General features: G+C 43.9%; 1 protein-coding gene across 1 annotated transcript; it reads left to right on the top strand.

Moving 5' to 3' along the window:
- The first annotated feature begins 506 nt into the window (after positions 1–506).
- Positions 507–18,907, top strand: begain (brain enriched guanylate kinase associated). Its single transcript, XM_089120638.1, has 7 exons — positions 507–1,803; positions 3,329–3,357; positions 8,240–8,401; positions 8,659–8,725; positions 11,192–11,299; positions 15,398–15,481; positions 17,373–18,907. Exons 1-7 carry the CDS (start codon positions 595–597, stop codon positions 18,486–18,488), a joined length of 2,775 nt encoding a protein of 924 aa, XP_088976764.1. The 5' UTR covers positions 507–594; the 3' UTR covers positions 18,489–18,907.
- The last annotated feature ends 689 nt before the right edge of the window (positions 18,908–19,596 follow it).

The raw sequence follows: 19,596 nt of genomic DNA, 5'->3' as shown, positions 1-19,596 counted from the left end.
CAGCTATCTCATTGCTTTTAGTTAGTCTCTAGTTGACACTGAATAGATACTGCAGTTTACATCTTCACCTCACATCGTCTTCATCTCTTCAACCACACTCGGCTCTGATGCTCCGTTAAACTACATACGTAATGAAGCCTTAATCTCCATCATGGACCAGCAATCCTGACCACACAGAGCCAGCTTTAGTCTGCCTTTGTAAACTTCAATGAAAAATTGATTTATGGAACACAAGTTCTGCCCCACATCCCGTCCATCATGTGGCATCATGATCAATGTCCTGCTCTAAAGAGCAACTGACCTGGAAAGTTGACCAGGATTCCTGTTAGACTTTATCAACAGGACACATACGGAGGGATTGTTCGCTATGCGTATGCCAGAAAAGATTGTGTTATCGCCTTTATTCACCTAATAATCAGTATGTATTGAAGTCTGTACGCGTTTGTCCTTGCAGATCCGGGAGAAGTTTGAGAAAGTGTGTCAGTAATTGCATGTAGGGTGACGGTGTGAGGGAGACGCTGGGCGTGAGAGCCGGCAAAATCTGGCTAGCCCAGATCATCATGCAACAGTTTCCCGTGCACTCAAAACTCGAAAATGCAAAACGGTTCATCGAAAACGGGAAGAGGGGTAACGGTCAATGGGACGGCGTCCACCCTGAAGAGGCAGCCGAGGCCCAAGACGGCGTCCGTCAGGGAGGAGCGCGGATCCTGTTCATCCACAGCCTCTTGTCCCGTGTTCTCCGGATGCGATCTAAATGAAGAACCGGTGCCTCGCTGTCTGTCGAGCCTTTCCTCACCCACCCTGCATGGTTTCACCTCAACGAAGAGCTCGATCTCCAGCCTGCAAGGATCCTTGCCAAGCCTAAAGGGTTCAGTGAGCAGCCTCAAGAGCTTTCCGACATCCTCGGTCCTGCAGGGCTCCAGTCTGAGTCTGTGCAGCTCCAGTCCCAGTTTGCGCAGCTCCAGTCCCAGTTTGCGCAGCTCCAGTCCCAGTCTGCGCAGCTCCAGTGAGGACGACAGCTGGGACACCAACAGTTGGAGCTCCGGTGCCACCTGTCTCCTGCGCAGCTCCATTAAACAGCACAGCGAGGAGGTTTTTCGGGTGCGTGCAAAATCGGCGAGCCAACCAGGAGGTACGAGCGATTCTGAGACCGGCTACCAGAACTCCGACAGCTGCCCGGGATCGGAGAGCCAGGAGGGAGAGGAGCAGGTGGCGTTAGTCCGCAGGGATTCGGGGTCCTCTACTGCTTCTGCGGCCTCTACACACTTAGAGCAGAAGATCGAAGAGAAGCTAAAGTTTTCTCAGTTTCTGAACGAGGTGACGTGCCGGGTGCTGAAGCCCGAGTGTCTGCAAGCCTTCGGAGCGCATGTCCATCAGAAGGAGCCGCTTGTCAGTTCATCTCTCCAATGTTTAAATCAAACTCCAGTTTCCAGTTCTCCCCCCTGCAGCCCTTGGTTTGCTTCTAGTAGGGATTCTGTCTGTGATTCCAGGGATGGTTCCGTGCACAAGTGGGCCAAGTGCATGCCGAGCTGCAAGATTCTGGACGCCAGCAAGATCCTGAGAAGGACTCAAGAGGGATCGGGAACATTGGGAAGGACCTACCTAGAGACTGACATCGACCAAGTGAGGAGGGAAGATGAAGTGAGCTCAACACATCCAAGAGACGTGGAGAACAGAACTTTACCTATGAGCGGTGAATCTTCTCACAGACGCCAGAGTCCAGTTTCAAAGCGTTCAGACGGGGCGCCGCGACCACCATACCGCTCCACCTCGCTTCCCAGACCCTCTGCGGGCAACAACCCGGTGAGTCTCGGAGAAATCCACACATAAACCCTGAATCAGGGCTTTCTGTTCAGTGGCTCCGCACAAACATCCACATTAGACTGTGACTGTGAGAGTCAGATGTGTCGTGTTCTAGCTTGTTTTTTGAATATTTAATGAAGTTGTTGATTTCTGTATGTTTATCTTGGAACATATTTCAAAGTTTACGTTCTCGAGCCACCAAACACCGTTGTTGTGCAAATGAACGGCCAGAACGCATTAAAAGTTTTATGTTATTTGAAAGGTGTCGTGTAAGCGGATCCAAAGTTAATAACTAACGATCATTGCAACGGAAGTCAATCAATCAAGACAATAACTTTATTCTAGATCTGCCTAAACACTCTCTGTGACTGTAATCTCCTGATATCACTGTAAAGCTGCTGTGAAACATTTATATTGTTAAAAGCGCTTTGACTGACTTAAGTTGTTTACTTTCTGAAGGAACTGGTTTGGATTTTTCTGAGGATTTTAAGAGGGTTTTTGTTAATGTTCCTGAATGAAATTATGATAACGTTATTTCTGAAAGTTCTCTAAATGTTCTGAAACATTTGAAAATATTATACGAACATTCAACTAAAGTTCTGAGAAAGTTTCCTGTTAGCTGGGAAGTCACCAAATGCAAGTTACTTGCTTTATAAAATATACCGTCCTTTAAAACAATATGCAAGGCTCTTATCAAACATTATTTTGAGATCACAGGACTAATCGAGCCCATCGCTGCTCTATGACAGAATTTATTAAAAATACATCAGCGGTTCGTATTATTCACGCCACTGCCTGGACACACTTCTCTCATCTGCCGGGGAACAGCAGCCGTATTAATAATTCATTTGGTCTGTTTTGCATTAAAGTGAAAATGTCAGTCATAAAGGCTGTGTAGTTCTGGAGCAACAGGACAACTGGAGTCACTGCCATAGCAACTGTGTCCGAGGAGAAGGATCGGTGTGATCTGAGGCGGGGAGTTTTGAGACGGTCTGGATAACAGTGTGTGTCGCTCAGAAATAAATGGATTGAGAAAACAGTGTGACAGAGTGGGAATAATGGGCTTCAGCTGTGATGATATTCAGTGTTAGTCAATATTGGATCATTGCCATATGACAGTCTTGGTTATGAAGATATTCTGCAGGAAAAACATGCGTGTGTGTGTGTGTGTGTGTTATTGGTGTGAATGTGAGTGTTTGTGTTATTGGTGTGAGTGCGTGTTATTGGGTGTTTGTGTGAGTGTGTGTTATTAGTGTAAGTGTGTGGAATTATTGGTGTGTTATGTGTGTGTGTGTGTGTGTTTGTGATAGTGTGTTATTGGTGTGAGTGTGTGTTATTGGTGTGCGTGTGTTTAATCGGTGTAAGTGTGTGTAATTGGCGTGCGTAAGCTCACTCAGTATCTCCCTAAACAAGCAAGCAGTGATTGTTTACTGACTGAGAGCAGTGATGAATGGGGTTTGTGTGACGTGTTGATGACAGCTGTCAGTCACGAGTAACCGTCAGTGTTTTCCATCTGTTCCTCCAGGACTCTGATGAAGACGATGGTGGCAGCAGGTAAAGATGCTCTTCTTCTCTTCTGTGTCTTCCTCCTCCTGTGTGTGTGTGTGTGTAGCTCAGACTCATCTCGCGCTGTGTGTGTGTGTGTGTGTGGAGACTGTGGACGGACGTGTGTAGCTCAGGCTCGTCTCGTGCTGCATGTGTGTGTGTGTTGACGTGTGTTTAGCTAAGGTTTGTCTCGTGCTGTATGTGTGTGTGTGTGTGTTGACGTGTGTAGCTCAGGCTCGTCTCGTGCTGTGTGTGTGTTGACGTGTATATCGAGCTTACAGTATTTGATCATGAAACGCAAGCTTTACAGACGGTGAGTAACTGGCGTGAAGAGCTGCATGTTTTAATGTGTGTGAGTCGCTCGTGTTTGAGATTCTCTGAGTCTAATATTTCACTGCAACTGTATCTTGAAAACTATTGTAGAATGATAGATGATGATAGATTATTGATATTACTATAACAGTGCTTCAATATGACCAGAAAATGCTGATCATTTAATGGAGATTCTTGAGCTCTAAATGAGAAACATGATGATTTACTTTCCCTTTTACTCACTTTACTGTTTACTGTTTTTGTGAGGACATTTGCAGAAGTATTTCACTCACAATTAAACACACTCACTCACTCACACAGTCAATCACTCACTCACACACACACACACACACACTGAGTCACTCACTGTTACTCAATCACACACTCACACAATCACTCACACAGTCAATCACTCACTCACTCACTCAAAAACACACACACACACACACTCACTCACTCACACAGTCAATCACTCACTCACTCACTCACTCAAAAACACACACACACACACACACACACACACACTCACACAGTCAATCACTCACTCACTCACTCACTCAAAAACACACACACACACACACACACACACTCACTCACTCACTCAAAAACACACACACACACACACACTCACTCACACAGTCAATCACTCACACAATCATTCACTCACACACTCACTCACTCACTCACTCACTCACTCACTCACCCAATCACTCACACACTTTTTTACTTCTTCTGGATAATCCGTTTAATGCGGAGTATGAAAAAAGATGAGCTTTAAAGAGATTGGTCACTGACAGAAGAGCGCCTCCTTTGGGCTCCGGTTAAACTGCAGCGGTTCACAGGAGCCCGAATGTGTTTAACTACCACAAAATCACACAAACACAAAAACATATTTAAATGCATGGAATGAAAACGGATCTTGTGTTCATGATAATCTCTCATTAATGATGATTTTCTCACACTGAACAAATATCTGCAGTGGGAGACACTCGTCACACACTCGTCTGTTCTGCCGTCTCTACTGTTTCTCTGCACTGGGAACATGTTCATTTGATATTCTGCTGCACAGAAAGAAGCGACTGATACACACACAGTCCAACTGAACAAACACACACAGCTCCAGATACACACTCATATATTCCTTTAGAGTTATTACAACAACTAAAGAAACCATCAGTGTGTATGAGTAATGAGTGTGAGTATGTGTGAATGTGTGTCAGTATGTGTGTGTTAGCAAGTGTGTGTGTGTGTGTGTCTGTGAGTGTAAATGTGTGTGTTAGTAAGTGTGTGTATGCGTGTGTGTGGTGTCTCAGTAGTCACGTGACAGATGCTTGTTTTGTGTCACTAAAGCTGCCAGAGCTTCTGTTGACAAGCTTTACTTGAGATGTCATGAAAAGTTTATTTTTAATTTTATTTCATTTCAAGGAGCAAAAATCTATTTTACGCTTTAATGATTACAGCGGATCTTGAGCTGCTGTCTCTGTTTGCTGTTGAGAAGCGAATGGTTTTAAACAAATATTGACGCTCACAATAGTTCTGTAATGCAATCCTCCGGTTTAGTTAAACAGCTCGTGTGTGTGTGTGTTGTTGGGATACTGCATAATGTGCTGATTATTGTTGACTCGTTCGTCTATCCGTCTGTCTGTGTGTGTGTGTGTGTGTGTGTGTGTGCTTGTGATTCTGCAGGAAACACTCACAAACACACTAAGAAACCATGAAAAAGGTTTATATTGGGAAAACTGCGGTGAAAGCTCAGAGAAATGCTGGTAAACCTCAGAAGAGAAGGTAAGAGTGGAGAGAGAGAGATCCATCACTCTTCATCTGAATGTCATCTGCACTCATCATCATCTGATCCTGTTAGGATCGATCGCTACTCAAACCCATCAGACATCAGCCAGACATCAGTGACATCATTTCCTGATCCGGATCGCAGGGAACATTAAAGGCACAGGGACTGACATTTGGGCTCCCAGATAAAAAAATAAATAAATTAAGAACATTTAACTAATATTGTCATTAAATTATAAAAAAAACTTTTGAGTGTTCGACATACGTCCAACTAAAAGTTTTTTTAAACGCTTCATGAAAGATGTATAAACAATGTTTTTGTGCGTTTAGAGAACATTAGAGCAGAGAGCTTTGAGAGAACGTTCTGTTAATGTTACTGGAGGATAACGTGTGTTTATAACTTTGAGAGAAGCTGGACCGAACGTTAAGCGGGTTAAAGTTAACTAATAACGTTAAATACTCTGGTAATATATATATATATATATATTTAGCTTTCGCATACAGTTGAATGATATAACTACGAAACAAGCAGTCATGTGACACGAATCAATTATTATTATTTTTCTTTCATTTTATGATTTTCAGTCATTAAAGTATAACTTTAATATCTCATGCATATGGATGTTCCACAAGTGCATGAATAAATCACGTTGAGTGCTTTTGATCTAAGACTGTGTTTGCTGAGTGAGCATGAGGTACTTTATTCCTGTGATCAAAGCTGAATTCATTTGAAAATACAGTAAAACAGTGAAATATTACTCCAGTGTAAATCATCTGGATTAGATGCTTGAGAAACATTTATGATTATTATCAGTGTTGAAAACTGATTATTGAGTAAACTGTGATGCATTTATTTTTAAGGATTCTTTAGTGGATAGAAAGTAAAAAAACAACAACAATTTAAAACAGAACCTTTTGTAACAACATTATAAATGTCTTCAATGTTTTGATCAATTTAATGCGTTTTGGTGAATAAAAGTATTGTTTTCTCAAACCCAAAACTTTTGAAAGGTAGTGGATCACGGTTTCCATCACAAATATGAAGCAGAACTGTTTTCAACATTGATAATAATCAGAAATGTTTCTTGAGCAGCAAATGCAGACAATAAACAGCACAAAACAGAAAAAGAGTAGCTTCCACTGAACCGTACACAAACGTGCAGCCGACACAACGGCTCCATATAGCACACCGCTAACATGACGAGCAACAACAAATGCTCTTTTATAACACAGACGTAGAGCTAGAAAGCCAACAGACTACAAACACAGAAGATTACTCACCCCAGACAAGCTTATACTTATAATGCAACTCAGTAATCACGAATCTCAAGGCAAACATTAAAGTCCGCAAAGGAGCTTCACACAAAAACTGCCAAGACACTAAATAAACACAGAAAAGTGGAACTCACCTAATTAATTCATTAAGTTTTGTATTTATCAACTCACCTAAATATTCCCTTTTTTCCACTATAAACAAAAGTTGCTGCCTTAAATTTTTAAGTACAATCAATTACATTAAACTGACTTAAAAAATGAGTTGAATGTTGTATAGCGTATTAAAAAAGTTGAAAATTGCTTATTTTGATGAGTTAAAGCAATGTAAAATCACGTAACTTTTCCTAACTTTTCAGTGTACCAAAAAGTGTGCGTAATTGCAGAGCCCAAACCCACTAACACACGAGACCAGCCGGATCCTTCTAGTGTCTCCTAACTCCTGAATCTCCTGAGGAGGACCGGGTGGGCTTATGATCAATGAACTGCTCCCCCCGACAGAGAACACGTCTCTCTCCACACAGAATAACCACGAAAATAAAAAAGGAGAAATATCAAAGAGTGAACCGATGAAAGGATTGAATATTCAAACCCAGCTGTGACTCTCACCCTACAGAACCGGGGAAACTCATGCATACATTCAGAAATACTCAATCCACTGCATTCACCAAAAGATCTGAATTAAAAGGGAAGTACAAAAGCTCAGTCCCAACGTATCAAAGGAAAAAAAAGCTTTTTACCAACCATCCCGGACGAGCCCCCATTTTGGCTCTAGGGAAGCGACATAAAGAACACAGAGACCAAATTCTGCCAGTCAAAAATAAAGTTATTGAACTCCATTAGAGAGGAGGACTGAGGAGGTGCAGGGCGGACGGAGAGAGGATGAGCTCGGGTCATTCAAACACACATGCCGATAGACTAAACACGTAATATCAGATTATGTTCCACAGATTTACGGTTTTGAAGTTTAGACCGAGATGAGAACGGTATAGCTTTCAAAACTCGTTCTCTAAAACCTGCACTATGAAACCTGATTCGAAGTTTGCGTTCTCAGGCCTCCAAACACTGCTGCCGAGCAAATGAGCGGCCAGAACGCGTTTACAAGCTAACAATAAAATAATGATTTATTTCCTATACTTACTTAAAACAGTTAAGCTGGACAATGACTTGAAGGTGACTTGACTTGACAAAGTATATATACATTTTTTTGTTGGTTTGCTTAACATTTTGAGTTGTTTTCATTGATTATGTGGACAGTGACAATGGTGCCGTCTGTTCACAGAAAACTCAAAGGAAAAACTTCTAAAGTTTTAAAAAACTAAAAGTTGTCAATAAAAGTACTCTTGCATTACTTTGTCAATTACTTGAAAAAAGTAATCTGATTACATAAGTAATGCATTCCCCCCGACACTGGACATGAATGAGAGAGATCTGTCTCTCTGTCTGTCTCTCTCTCTCTCTGTCTGACTCTCTCTCTCTCTCTCTCTCTCTCTCTCTCTGTGTGTGTGTGTGTGTGCAGTTCAGCGCAGGAGCAGAAGGTAGATCTGCGCAGGCGTCTCGGCATCACCACACACAAACTGCATCTGCTGGAGAGCGAGTTTAAGACGACGCGTGAGTTTCTGGAGACGGAGCTTCGGCGAGCGCAAGAAGAGCTGGACAAATTCACTGAGAAACTGCGCAGGTCAGAAGCACAACATGAAGGCGCTCACTGAACGAACGAGCTGATCTGGAACCTGTCCAGAAGTAAATAGTGCATTTACAGTCGACACACGTACTGATCTGAAACTAACAGCCAGTCCACATGAACCACACACACAAGAGTCTTAATTTGACCAAGTCTTAAAGCTCAAGGCCTGGAGAAGAATATCTGTAATAACTTCCACTGTAAACTCATGACAGAGAGTGTCTTCATCTTCATCTTCATCATCTCTCCTGCAGGATTCAGAGCAGCTATGCGGCACTACAGAGAATAAACCAGGACATGGAGGAGAAAATACACAGAACGGTAAGAGATCCTGATCTGATTGATTTAAAGGGGACATATCATGAAATCTGCTTTTCCCCGTGTGTAAGTGCTGTGATCGGACAAAGTGTAAGTGCTTCTACCGACACAGAAAACATGAGCCTTTCTCTGAGAGCATGTCAAAAAATATGAAGAGGATCTTATTATAATATTCCCAGCCCTTAATCTGCACGTTCACACACACACACACACACACACACACACACACACACACACACACACACACACACCAGCGCCATTGGGTTCGGAGAGCAGTTCTAACACACTGGAGAAGATCCAGCGACGCCTGAAACTGTTCTCAAGTCAACTGAGATCGGCCGGTGTTGAGTCTCTGAAGCTTGTGTAAAGGCTCCGCCCTCTTCTGAACAGAGGCGGAGCTAAAGCTCATTTGCATTTAAAGGAACACACAAGTTTTTGTTCACACCCGAAAAGAGGAAAATTTGACAAATCTGGTAATTTGAGCTGAAATTTCATACACATTCTTAGGACACTATGCAGATATGGGCATAATATATATCATCTTTAAAACCAAATTATTTTTAAAAAATCCAAAATGACAAACACTCGAATGACTTAAATATTCTTTTGGTCGTCTCTTCAATGCTTGATCGTTCGACTAAAACTAGCATGTTTCTGATTGCCTGCTTTACCATAAACGCAGCACCTCTTGGTAGACACAAGCGAGCGCTGTAGGACGCTTCTCTCGACGTCTCGCTCAGCGAGCAACATGTGCCGGATGTGTTCAAGCTCAGTTTAACAGGAGAAATCAAGGAGATAAAAGGCAGACGGAGCAGCAGGAGATCGATCACCACACGAGATCCTCACTCTCAGAGCCATTACACCATCAGAGACGGTCCTGCCATCAAAGCGCTTCATCTTAAATCTGATGAAAGTTTCAAGCCATTTACAGAATCGAAACATTAACTTGATGCAAAAAACACTGATTTTGTGTTTCAGCTCAGATTAGAGGAACTGCTCGCTTCAGGCCACGATTGCTCATGTGTTTCAGTCCCTGCAGAGATTCACTCAACACCACACACACACACACACACACACACACACACACACACACACACACACACAAGTAACGTAATCAGATTACCTTTCATCTAACTAGTAAATTAACTTTTAAGTCTTGTTTTGCAGAACAGATATCTGCCAAAGATATCTTAGATATAAGACTTTATTTTTGCTGATCCCACTGGCAGATATTTGTTCTTAGTTCAATCATTAACTCACTTCACTAACTTTTCTTCAGTCTTTTTGCATCTCCAGTAAATGCATCTTGATTTATGAATGTTTAATTTGATGTTGACGCTCCTGCTGCTGAATCTAATGATGTTGTTCAGTGTTTTTCCTGAATGTGCCGTTTTGTGTCCTCGTTTCTCTCAGTTTCTCAGTGAAAACACAACTGAGAGTCCAGAGGCCGGCAGCGTCACTGTTAAACTTCAGTTTGATCCGGTGACAGAGTCTCACACACACGTCTCCATTCACTCCACAGTCTGAGCAATAAACACACACAAACACACACACACACACACACACACACGCTCAGCCTCCAGAAGAAATGAGCGTCTGATTCTTTCAGCCTTTCAGTTTATAAATAATTGGCTCACGCGGGACTTGAGACTCAACCCAAGACTCACTCACTCACACTCACTCACACACACACACACACACACACACACACACACACACACACACACACACACACACACACACACACACACACACACACACACACACACACACACTCTTTTACTCTCACACACACTTTTGTATAAAATCGAAATTTTGAAACTCGTCTAATTGATACGCAGATTTAACATGAGCTCTGTGATCTACTGAACACTGATAACGTCTGATATCCATCACTTCAATGAGCTCATCTTTTCTGCATCAAATTAATACCTTTTTCACTAACTGTAATTTTGTATATGTACATTTCTGACTCATGCATAACTCCGACAGATAACACAGATCACTGTAAACGAATGTGTAAAGCTGCTTTGAAATGATGTGTGTTGTGAAAAGCGCTGTACAAATAAATGTACAAATATGTGTAAAGAGACGACTCAACGCCTGCGTTATGTTATGTATTAATATTTATATATAAACAATATGAATGTAAGCCAGAGGAGAACTGGCCCCCGACTGAGCCTGGGTTCTCCCAAGGTTTTTTCTCCATCCAATCTGATGGAGTTTTGGTTCCTTGCCACTGTCGCCTTGCTTTGAGCTTGCTCAGTTGGGGTTATTTAGTGTTTAGCAATGTTGTTGATCTGTGTTGTACTACTTTCATGTTATCACTGTGAAGCTGCTTTGATACAATCTGTGTTGTGAAAAGCGCTATATAAAAAATAAAGAAATAAATAAATTTAATATTCTGTGTTCATGAAACTGCTGATGAATGACTCGGTGTTTTACAGCAGCTGTGTGTGTGTGTTTCAGACTCAGCGTTACGAAGAGGAGAAGAGATCTCTGAGTCGAGAGATCATGGAGCTGAAGAAACACCTGATGGAGGCCCAGATCTCCATCCAGAAGCTGCGAGCGGATAACGTACGTAACACACACCTACATAACACACCTGAGCGGATAACGTATGTAACACACACCTACATAACACACCTGAGCGGATAACGTACGCAACACACACCTACGTAACACACCTGAGCGGATAACATACGTAACACACACCTACGTAACACACTTGAGCGGATAACGTACGTAACACACCTGAGCGGATAACGTACGTAACACACACCTACGTAACACACCTGAGCGGATAACGTACGCAACACACACCTACGTAACACACCTGAGCGGATAACGTACGTAACACACACCTACGTAACACACCTGAGCGGATAACGTACGTAACACACATCTACGTAACACACCTGAGCGGATAACAAACGTAACACACCTGAGCGGATAACGTACGTAACACACACCTACGTAACACACCTGAGCTAACTCAGCGTTACGAAGAGGAGAAGAGATCTCTGAGTCGAGAGATCATGGAGCTGAAGAAACACCTGATGGAGGCCCAGATCTCCATCCAGAAGCTGCGAGCGGATAACGTACGTAACACACACCTACATAACACACCTGAGCGGATAACGTATGTAACACACACCTACATAACACACCTGAGCGGATAACGTACGCAACACACACCTACGTAACACACCTGAGCGGATAACATACGTAACACACACCTACGTAACACACTTGAGCGGATAACGTACGTAACACACCTGAGCGGATAACGTACGTAACACACACCTACGTAACACACCTGAGCGGATAACGTACGCAACACACACCTACGTAACACACCTGAGCGGATAACGTACGTAACACACACCTACGTAACACACCTGAGCGGATAACGTACGTAACACACACCTACGTAACACACCTGAGCGGATAACAAACGTAACACACCTGAGCGGATAACGTACGTAACACACACCTACGTAACACACCTGAGCTAACTCAGCGTTACGAAGAGGAGAAGAGATCTCTGAGTCGAGAGATCATGGAGCTGAAGAAACACCTGATGGAGGCCCAGATCTCCATCCAGAAGCTGCGAGCGGATAACGTACGTAACACACACCTACATAACACACCTGAGCGGATAACGTATGTAACACACACCTACATAACACACCTGAGCGGATAACGTACGTAACACACACCTACATAACACACCTGAGCGGATAACGTATGTAACACACACCTACATAACACACCTGAGCGGATAACGTACGCAACACACACCTACGTAACACACCTGAGCGGATAACGTACGTAACACACACCTACGTAACACACCTGAGCGGATAACGTACGTAACACACCTGAGCGGATAACGTACGTAACACACACCTACGTAACACACCTGAGCGGATAACGTACGCAACACACACCTACGTAACACACCTGAGCGGATAACGTACGTAACACACACCTACATAACACACCTGAGCGGATAACGTATGTAACACACACCTACATAACACACCTGAGCGGATAACGTACGTAACACACACCTACATAACACACCTGAGCGGATAACGTATGTAACACACACCTACATAACACACCTGAGCGGATAACGTACGCAACACACACCTACGTAACACACCTGAGCGGATAACATACGTAACACACACCTACGTAACACACCTGAGCGGATAACGTACGTAACACACACCTACATAACACACCTGAGCGGATAACGTACGTAACACACACCTACGTAACACACCTGAGCGGATAACGTACGTAACACACCTGAGCGGATAACGTACGTAACACACACCTACGTAACACACCTGAGCGGATAACGTACGCAACACACACCTACGTAACACACCTGAGCGGATAACGTACGTAACACACACCTACATAACACACCTGAGCGGATAACGTATGTAACACACACCTACATAACACACCTGAGCGGATAACGTACGTAACACACACCTACGTAACACACCTGAGCGGATAACATACGTAACACACACCTACGTAACACACTTGAGCGGATAACGTACGTAACACACACCTACGTAACACACCTGAGCGGATAACGTACGTAACACACACCTACGTAACACACCTGAGCGGATAACGTATGTAACGCACACCTACGTAACACACCTGAGCGGATAACGTACGTAACAGACCTGAGCGGATAACGTACGTAACACACACCTACGTAACACACCTGAGCGGATAACGTACGTAACACACCTGAGCGGATAACGTACGTAACACACACCTACGTAACACACCTGAGCGGATAACGTACGCAACACACACCTACATAACACACCTGAGCGGATAACGTATGTAACACACACCTACGTAACACACCTGAGCGGATAACATACGTAACACACACCTACGTAACACACCTGAGCGGATAACGTACGTAACACACACCTACATAACACACCTGAGCGGATAACGTACGTAACACACACCTACATAACACACCTGAGCGGATAACGTATGTAACACACACCTACATAACACACCTGAGCGGATAACGTACGTAACACACCTGAGCGGATAACGTACGTAACACACACCTACGTAACACACCTGAGCGGATAACGTACGTAACACACCTGAGCGGATAACGTACGTAACACACACCTACGTAACACACCTGAGCGGATAACGTACGCAACACACACCTACGTAACACACCTGAGCGGATAACGTACGTAACACACACCTACATAACACACCTGAGCGGATAACGTATGTAACACACACCTACATAACACACCTGAGCGGATAACGTACGTAACACACACCTACGTAACACACCTGAGCGGATAACATACGTAACACACACCTACGTAACACACTTGAGCGGATAACGTACGTAACACACACCTACGTAACACACCTGAGCGGATAACGTACGTAACACACACCTACGTAACACACCTGAGCGGATAACGTATGTAACGCACACCTACGTAACACACCTGAGCGGATAACGTACGTAACAGACCTGAGCGGATAACGTACGTAACACACACCTACGTAACACACCTGAGCGGATAACGTACGTAACACACACCTACGTAACACACCTGAGCGGATAACGTACGCAACACACACCTACATAACACACCTGAGCGGATAACGTATGTAACACACACCTACATAACACACCTGAGCGGATAACGTACGTAACACACACCTACGTAACACACCTGAGCGGATAACATACGTAACACACACCTACGTAACACACTTGAGCGGATAACAAACGTAACACACACCTACGTAACACACCTGAGCGGATAACATACGTAACACACACCTACATAACACACCTGAGCGGATAACGTATGTAACACACACCTACATAACACACCTGAGCGGATAACGTACGTAACACACACCTACGTAACACACTTGAGCGGATAACGTACGTAACACACACCTACGTAACACACCTGAGCGGATAACGTACGTAACACACACCTACGTAACACACCTGAGCGGATAACGTATGTAACGCACACCTACGTAACACACCTGAGCGGATAACATACGTAACACACACCTATGTAACACACCTGAGCGGATAACATACGTAACACACACCTACATAACACACCTGAGCGGATAACGTACGTAACACACACCTACGTAACACACCTGAGCGGATAACATACGTAACACACACCTACGCAACACACCTGAGCGGATAACGTACGTAACACACACCTACGTAACACACCTGAGCGGATAACGTATGTAACGCACACCTACGTAACACACCTGAGCGGATAACGTACGTAACACACACCTACGTAACACACCTGAGCGGATAACGTACGTAACACACACCTACGTAACACACCTGAGCGGATAACGTATGTAACGCACACCTACGTAACACACCTGAGCGGATAACGTACGTAACACACACCTACATAACACACCTGAGCGGATAACGTACGTAACACACACCTACATAACACACCTGAGCGGATAACGTATGTAACGCACACCTACGTAACACACCTGAGCGGATAACGTACGTAACACACCTGAGCGGATAACGTACGTACATGAATACGTTTGATGTTGGTATTGTTGGTTTGTGTTTTTCTGCAGGATCTGTACAGGAAAGACTGTAATCTAGCGGCTCAACTTCTCCAGTGCGGGAAATCTCCTTACAGAGTACACAGACTGTCTGAGGTACACACACACACACACACACACACACACGCACACACACACACACACACACACACACACACACACACGCACACACACACTCACACACACACACCCTACCCCTAAACTTACATTCTGCATTTTAACATTTTCAAAGATAATAATTCTGTATGATTTATAAGTGTGTTTACCCATGGGGACTCAATTTAGGCCCTCAGTGACACGAGACCCCGTAAGTGTGTGTGCATTCAGGTTTAAGTCCCCACCGGGATAGAAAAACATGTACACACACACGCATGCTCACACAAACACACACACACCCTAATCCTAAACCTACCCATCACAGAACACTTTCAGCATTTTACAAAAAAAAAAAAAAAACATCTCTTATTATGATTTATAAGCTGTTTTCCTCATGGGGGCCAAACATGAGCTTTCTCGAAGGAAAACTGATCCTAAAAATAGCCCAACCTTATAGAAAGTCGAGAGGCGCAGCGAATCCTCTTCACTCTCATCCTGCGGTCACAGGTTTCAAACACACTCTTCCTCCCGGAGGCGCGACGGGTTCATTTCAATATAAACTCTCTGCTCCTTTGCTTCTTTTGATCTTGGCAGAAAGAGAAATGTGCTGAAATATTGCTGACAATCTGTTTACTGAAACGCTTCATGAGCTAATCAGAGAGATGGAGAGATAGAGATAGAGATAGAGAGAGAGATGGAGAGATAGAGACAGAGAGAGAGAGAGATAGAGATAGAGATAGAGATGGAGAGATAGAGAGAGAGATAGGGCTCTATCTTGCATCCGGCGCAAATGACTTCATACACTGACGCATGTCTCATTCCTATTTTGCAGCCGCGCAAAGCGGGCTTTTCCCTCCACAGTGTTTCGGCGTAAACATTCCCTAGTGCTATTTTGCAGATCCAGAAAACTATTCCGCCACTGCTGGAAATTAGCTTACACATTTACCAAAATTTTTCATGCTAATTGTAGTAATGACGGATCAGACCTGTTTGCCCAATCATGGCGAGACACATATGTATATAAGGACATCTGACAAATTAGTTAGTTTGACCGTCAAGAACCAGAAAAAACAATCCGAAGACTGGGAAATTCACGTGGTAAAATCACCATAATAATAACAATCCGCCATGCAACAAGTGCACCTGCTCTTAAAGGGTATGTTGGATGACGCTCTGATTGGTTTATTTCACGTTACGCCCAAACCACACCTATGAATGATGAAGCTACTTCAGACCAACCCCTTTTAAACTTGAGTCGGCCGCAGGAGTCATTTATCCCGCCGGTAATATAGCAACAGCGCCGAGACCCGCCCACAAAGTTGCGTTTTAGATCGTTAAAATAGGGCCCATAGAGAGAGAAAGAGAGATAGAGAGAGCTTCAGATGGACAGGATTCATCATATCACCGCTCAGATGTGATCATACAATCAGCGCAAAGAACACAATCGTTTTTCCAAAGAACCCAATAGTTTTATAAAAGAACAATAGTTTTATGAAAGAATGGAACAGTTAAAAAAAGAACAATAGTTTTACAAAAACGCAATAGATTTGAGAGAATGTAATCGTTTCACAAGAGAACGAAATGATTTTACGAAAGAAATAAACCATTTTACGAGAGAAAACGCAATCGTTTTACGAGAGAATGAAATAGTTTTATGAGAAAACACAATAGTTTGCAAGAAAACGCAAATGTTTGTCAGGGGAATGCAATAATTCTGTGAGAAAAAACTACTGTTTTGTGAGAGAATGCAAATGTTTAACTATTTTCGATCACCATGTCCCTTGAAGGCCTCTGTAGAAAACAGGTACGAGTGTGATTACATGGTACATTCTTCACATACGGTCTCACATCTTCAAGTCTCTCTCATTGGTGTCTCTGTGTGTGTTTTCAGCTTCCTGTGGATCTTCAGGAGCGAGTCAGTTCCCACATGGAGAAGCAGAGCGTAGCGTTCTGTCACTCCGGCTCCGATGCCGTTCCCACCGCCGTCATCGGCCGAGTCCTGGAGAAACCGGAGCCCGGGAGAAGCTGTCCGGTCACGCGCTCCCCGAGTCCTCAAGAGTTCCCGTCAAACGCGGATAAAGCTCAGCGTCACGCGGCGTATAAGTCGTCAGACCTGTCCTGCAGCGACACGGCGCTGTACTGTCCCGCGGATGAGCGTCGGCACGAGCGCCGGATCCGAGGACACACCGACTGCAACCCGGAAGACCAGAGTTTCCCTCACAGTTTCTCTTTACACGAAGACGCTTTTCCTTTCGGATCTCTTCCGGCCTCCATCCGGCACACCAGCTTTAGCACAGCCCTGGATGATCCGGCTCACGTATCGTCCTCATCCCAGCAGAATCTGTTCACGGACTGGCGTGACGGAGACTATGAGCAAAAGAACCCCTCGTATGGAAAAGATCATCCGGGTTTTCCTAAGTCGAGACACGTTTCTCACGGCTCACCGAACGGAGGTTCTCCGGCATACGGATACGGTTCCCGCGGGAATAGGAGCGTCCCGACGGGAAGCTGGCATCAGATGAGCGTTGAAGACGTGAACTCCTTCTTCTGCAGTCCTGAACCCTTCAGTTTCCAAGAGCGTAACTTTGCAGTCGGTCCCGCTAAGATCAAACTGGGTCCGCTTTACAGCAGCTTCCCAGAGGAAGAGCACGCTTTCCAAGCACACGCACCGGATCCGCGGTTCCCTGCGTCAGCCGAATCCAGTCCTGCGCTGAACCCGAAGATCAGTCTGAACGCTCTAAAGAAAGGTTTGATGTTCCGCTCAGTTCAGGACTCAAGCTGGTTCTCCAAAGACAAGCCGAGCACGACTGGAGGAGCTTTGCGGAGAGATTACACAGACGTAAGTCCCAGCAGCTCCAACGAGTCTCTCGACCAGAGACGGGACGCCCCGCACTACAAGAGGGATCCCCGGAAAAACTCGCCACAGCATCGAAAGTTTGGAAACACGGGACTCAGTCGTAAAGACAGTCTTAACAGAGCACAGCTGTATGGAACGCTGCTTAACTAGACATCAGTGTGTGGCCGATTATGATTTCAGTTTATTAAAGGGATAGTTCTCCAAAAAATGAGAATTAGCCCATGCTTTACTCTCCCACAAGACATTATAGGTGTATATGACATTCTTTTTTCAGACGAATACAATTGGAGTTATATAAAAAATGTCCTGGCTCTTACAAGCTTTATTATGGCAGCGAATGGCGTTTCTATTTTGAAGTCCTTAAAAGTGCATCTGTCCATCATAAAAGTGCATCTATCCATCATAAAAGTGCATCTGTCCATCATAAAAGCGCATCTGTCCATCATAAAAGTGCATCTGTCCATCATAAAAGTGCATCTGTCCATCATAAAAGTGCATCTATCCATCATAAAAGTGCATCTATCTATCATAAAAGTGCATCTGTCCATCATAAAAGCGCATCTGTCCATCATAAAAGTGCATCTGTCCATCATAAAAGCGCATCTGTCCATCATAAAAGCGCATCTGTCCATCATAAAAGTGCATCTGTCCATCATAAAAGCGCATCTGTCCATCATAAAAGCGCATCTGTCCATCATAAAAGCGCATCTGTCCATCATAAAAGTGCATCTGTCCATCATAAAAGTGCATCTGTCCATCATAAAAGCGCATCTGTCCATCATAAAAGTGCATCTGTCCATCATAAAAGTGCATCTGTCCATCATAAAAGTGCATCTGTCCATCATAAAAGCGCATCTGTCCATCATAAAGCGCATCTGTCCATCATAAAAGTGCATCTGTCCATCATAAAAGTGCATCTGTCCATCATAAAAGTGCATCTGTCCATCATAAAAGTGCATCTGTCCATCATAAAAGTGCATCTGTCCATCATAAAAGTGCATCTGTCCATCATAAAAGTGCATCTGTCCATCATAAAAGCGCATCTGTCCATCATAAAGCGCATCTGTCCATCATAAAAGTGCATCTGTCCATCATAAAAGCGCATCTGTCCATCATAAAAGTGCATCTGTCCATCATAAAAGCGCATCTGTCCATCATAAAGCGCATCTGTCCATCATAAAAGTGCATCTGTCCATCATAAAAGTGCATCTGTCCATCATAAAAGTGCATCTGTCCATCATAAAAGCGCATCTGTCCA

The sequence above is a fragment of the Pimephales promelas genome, chromosome 15, assembly GCF_988280905.1.
Source record: "Pimephales promelas chromosome 15, fPimPro1.hap1.1, whole genome shotgun sequence".
Taxonomy (NCBI): Eukaryota; Metazoa; Chordata; class Actinopteri; order Cypriniformes; family Leuciscidae; genus Pimephales; species Pimephales promelas.
Note: the sequence above shows the minus strand (reverse complement) of the source record. Positions and strands in the feature narration are given on the sequence as shown.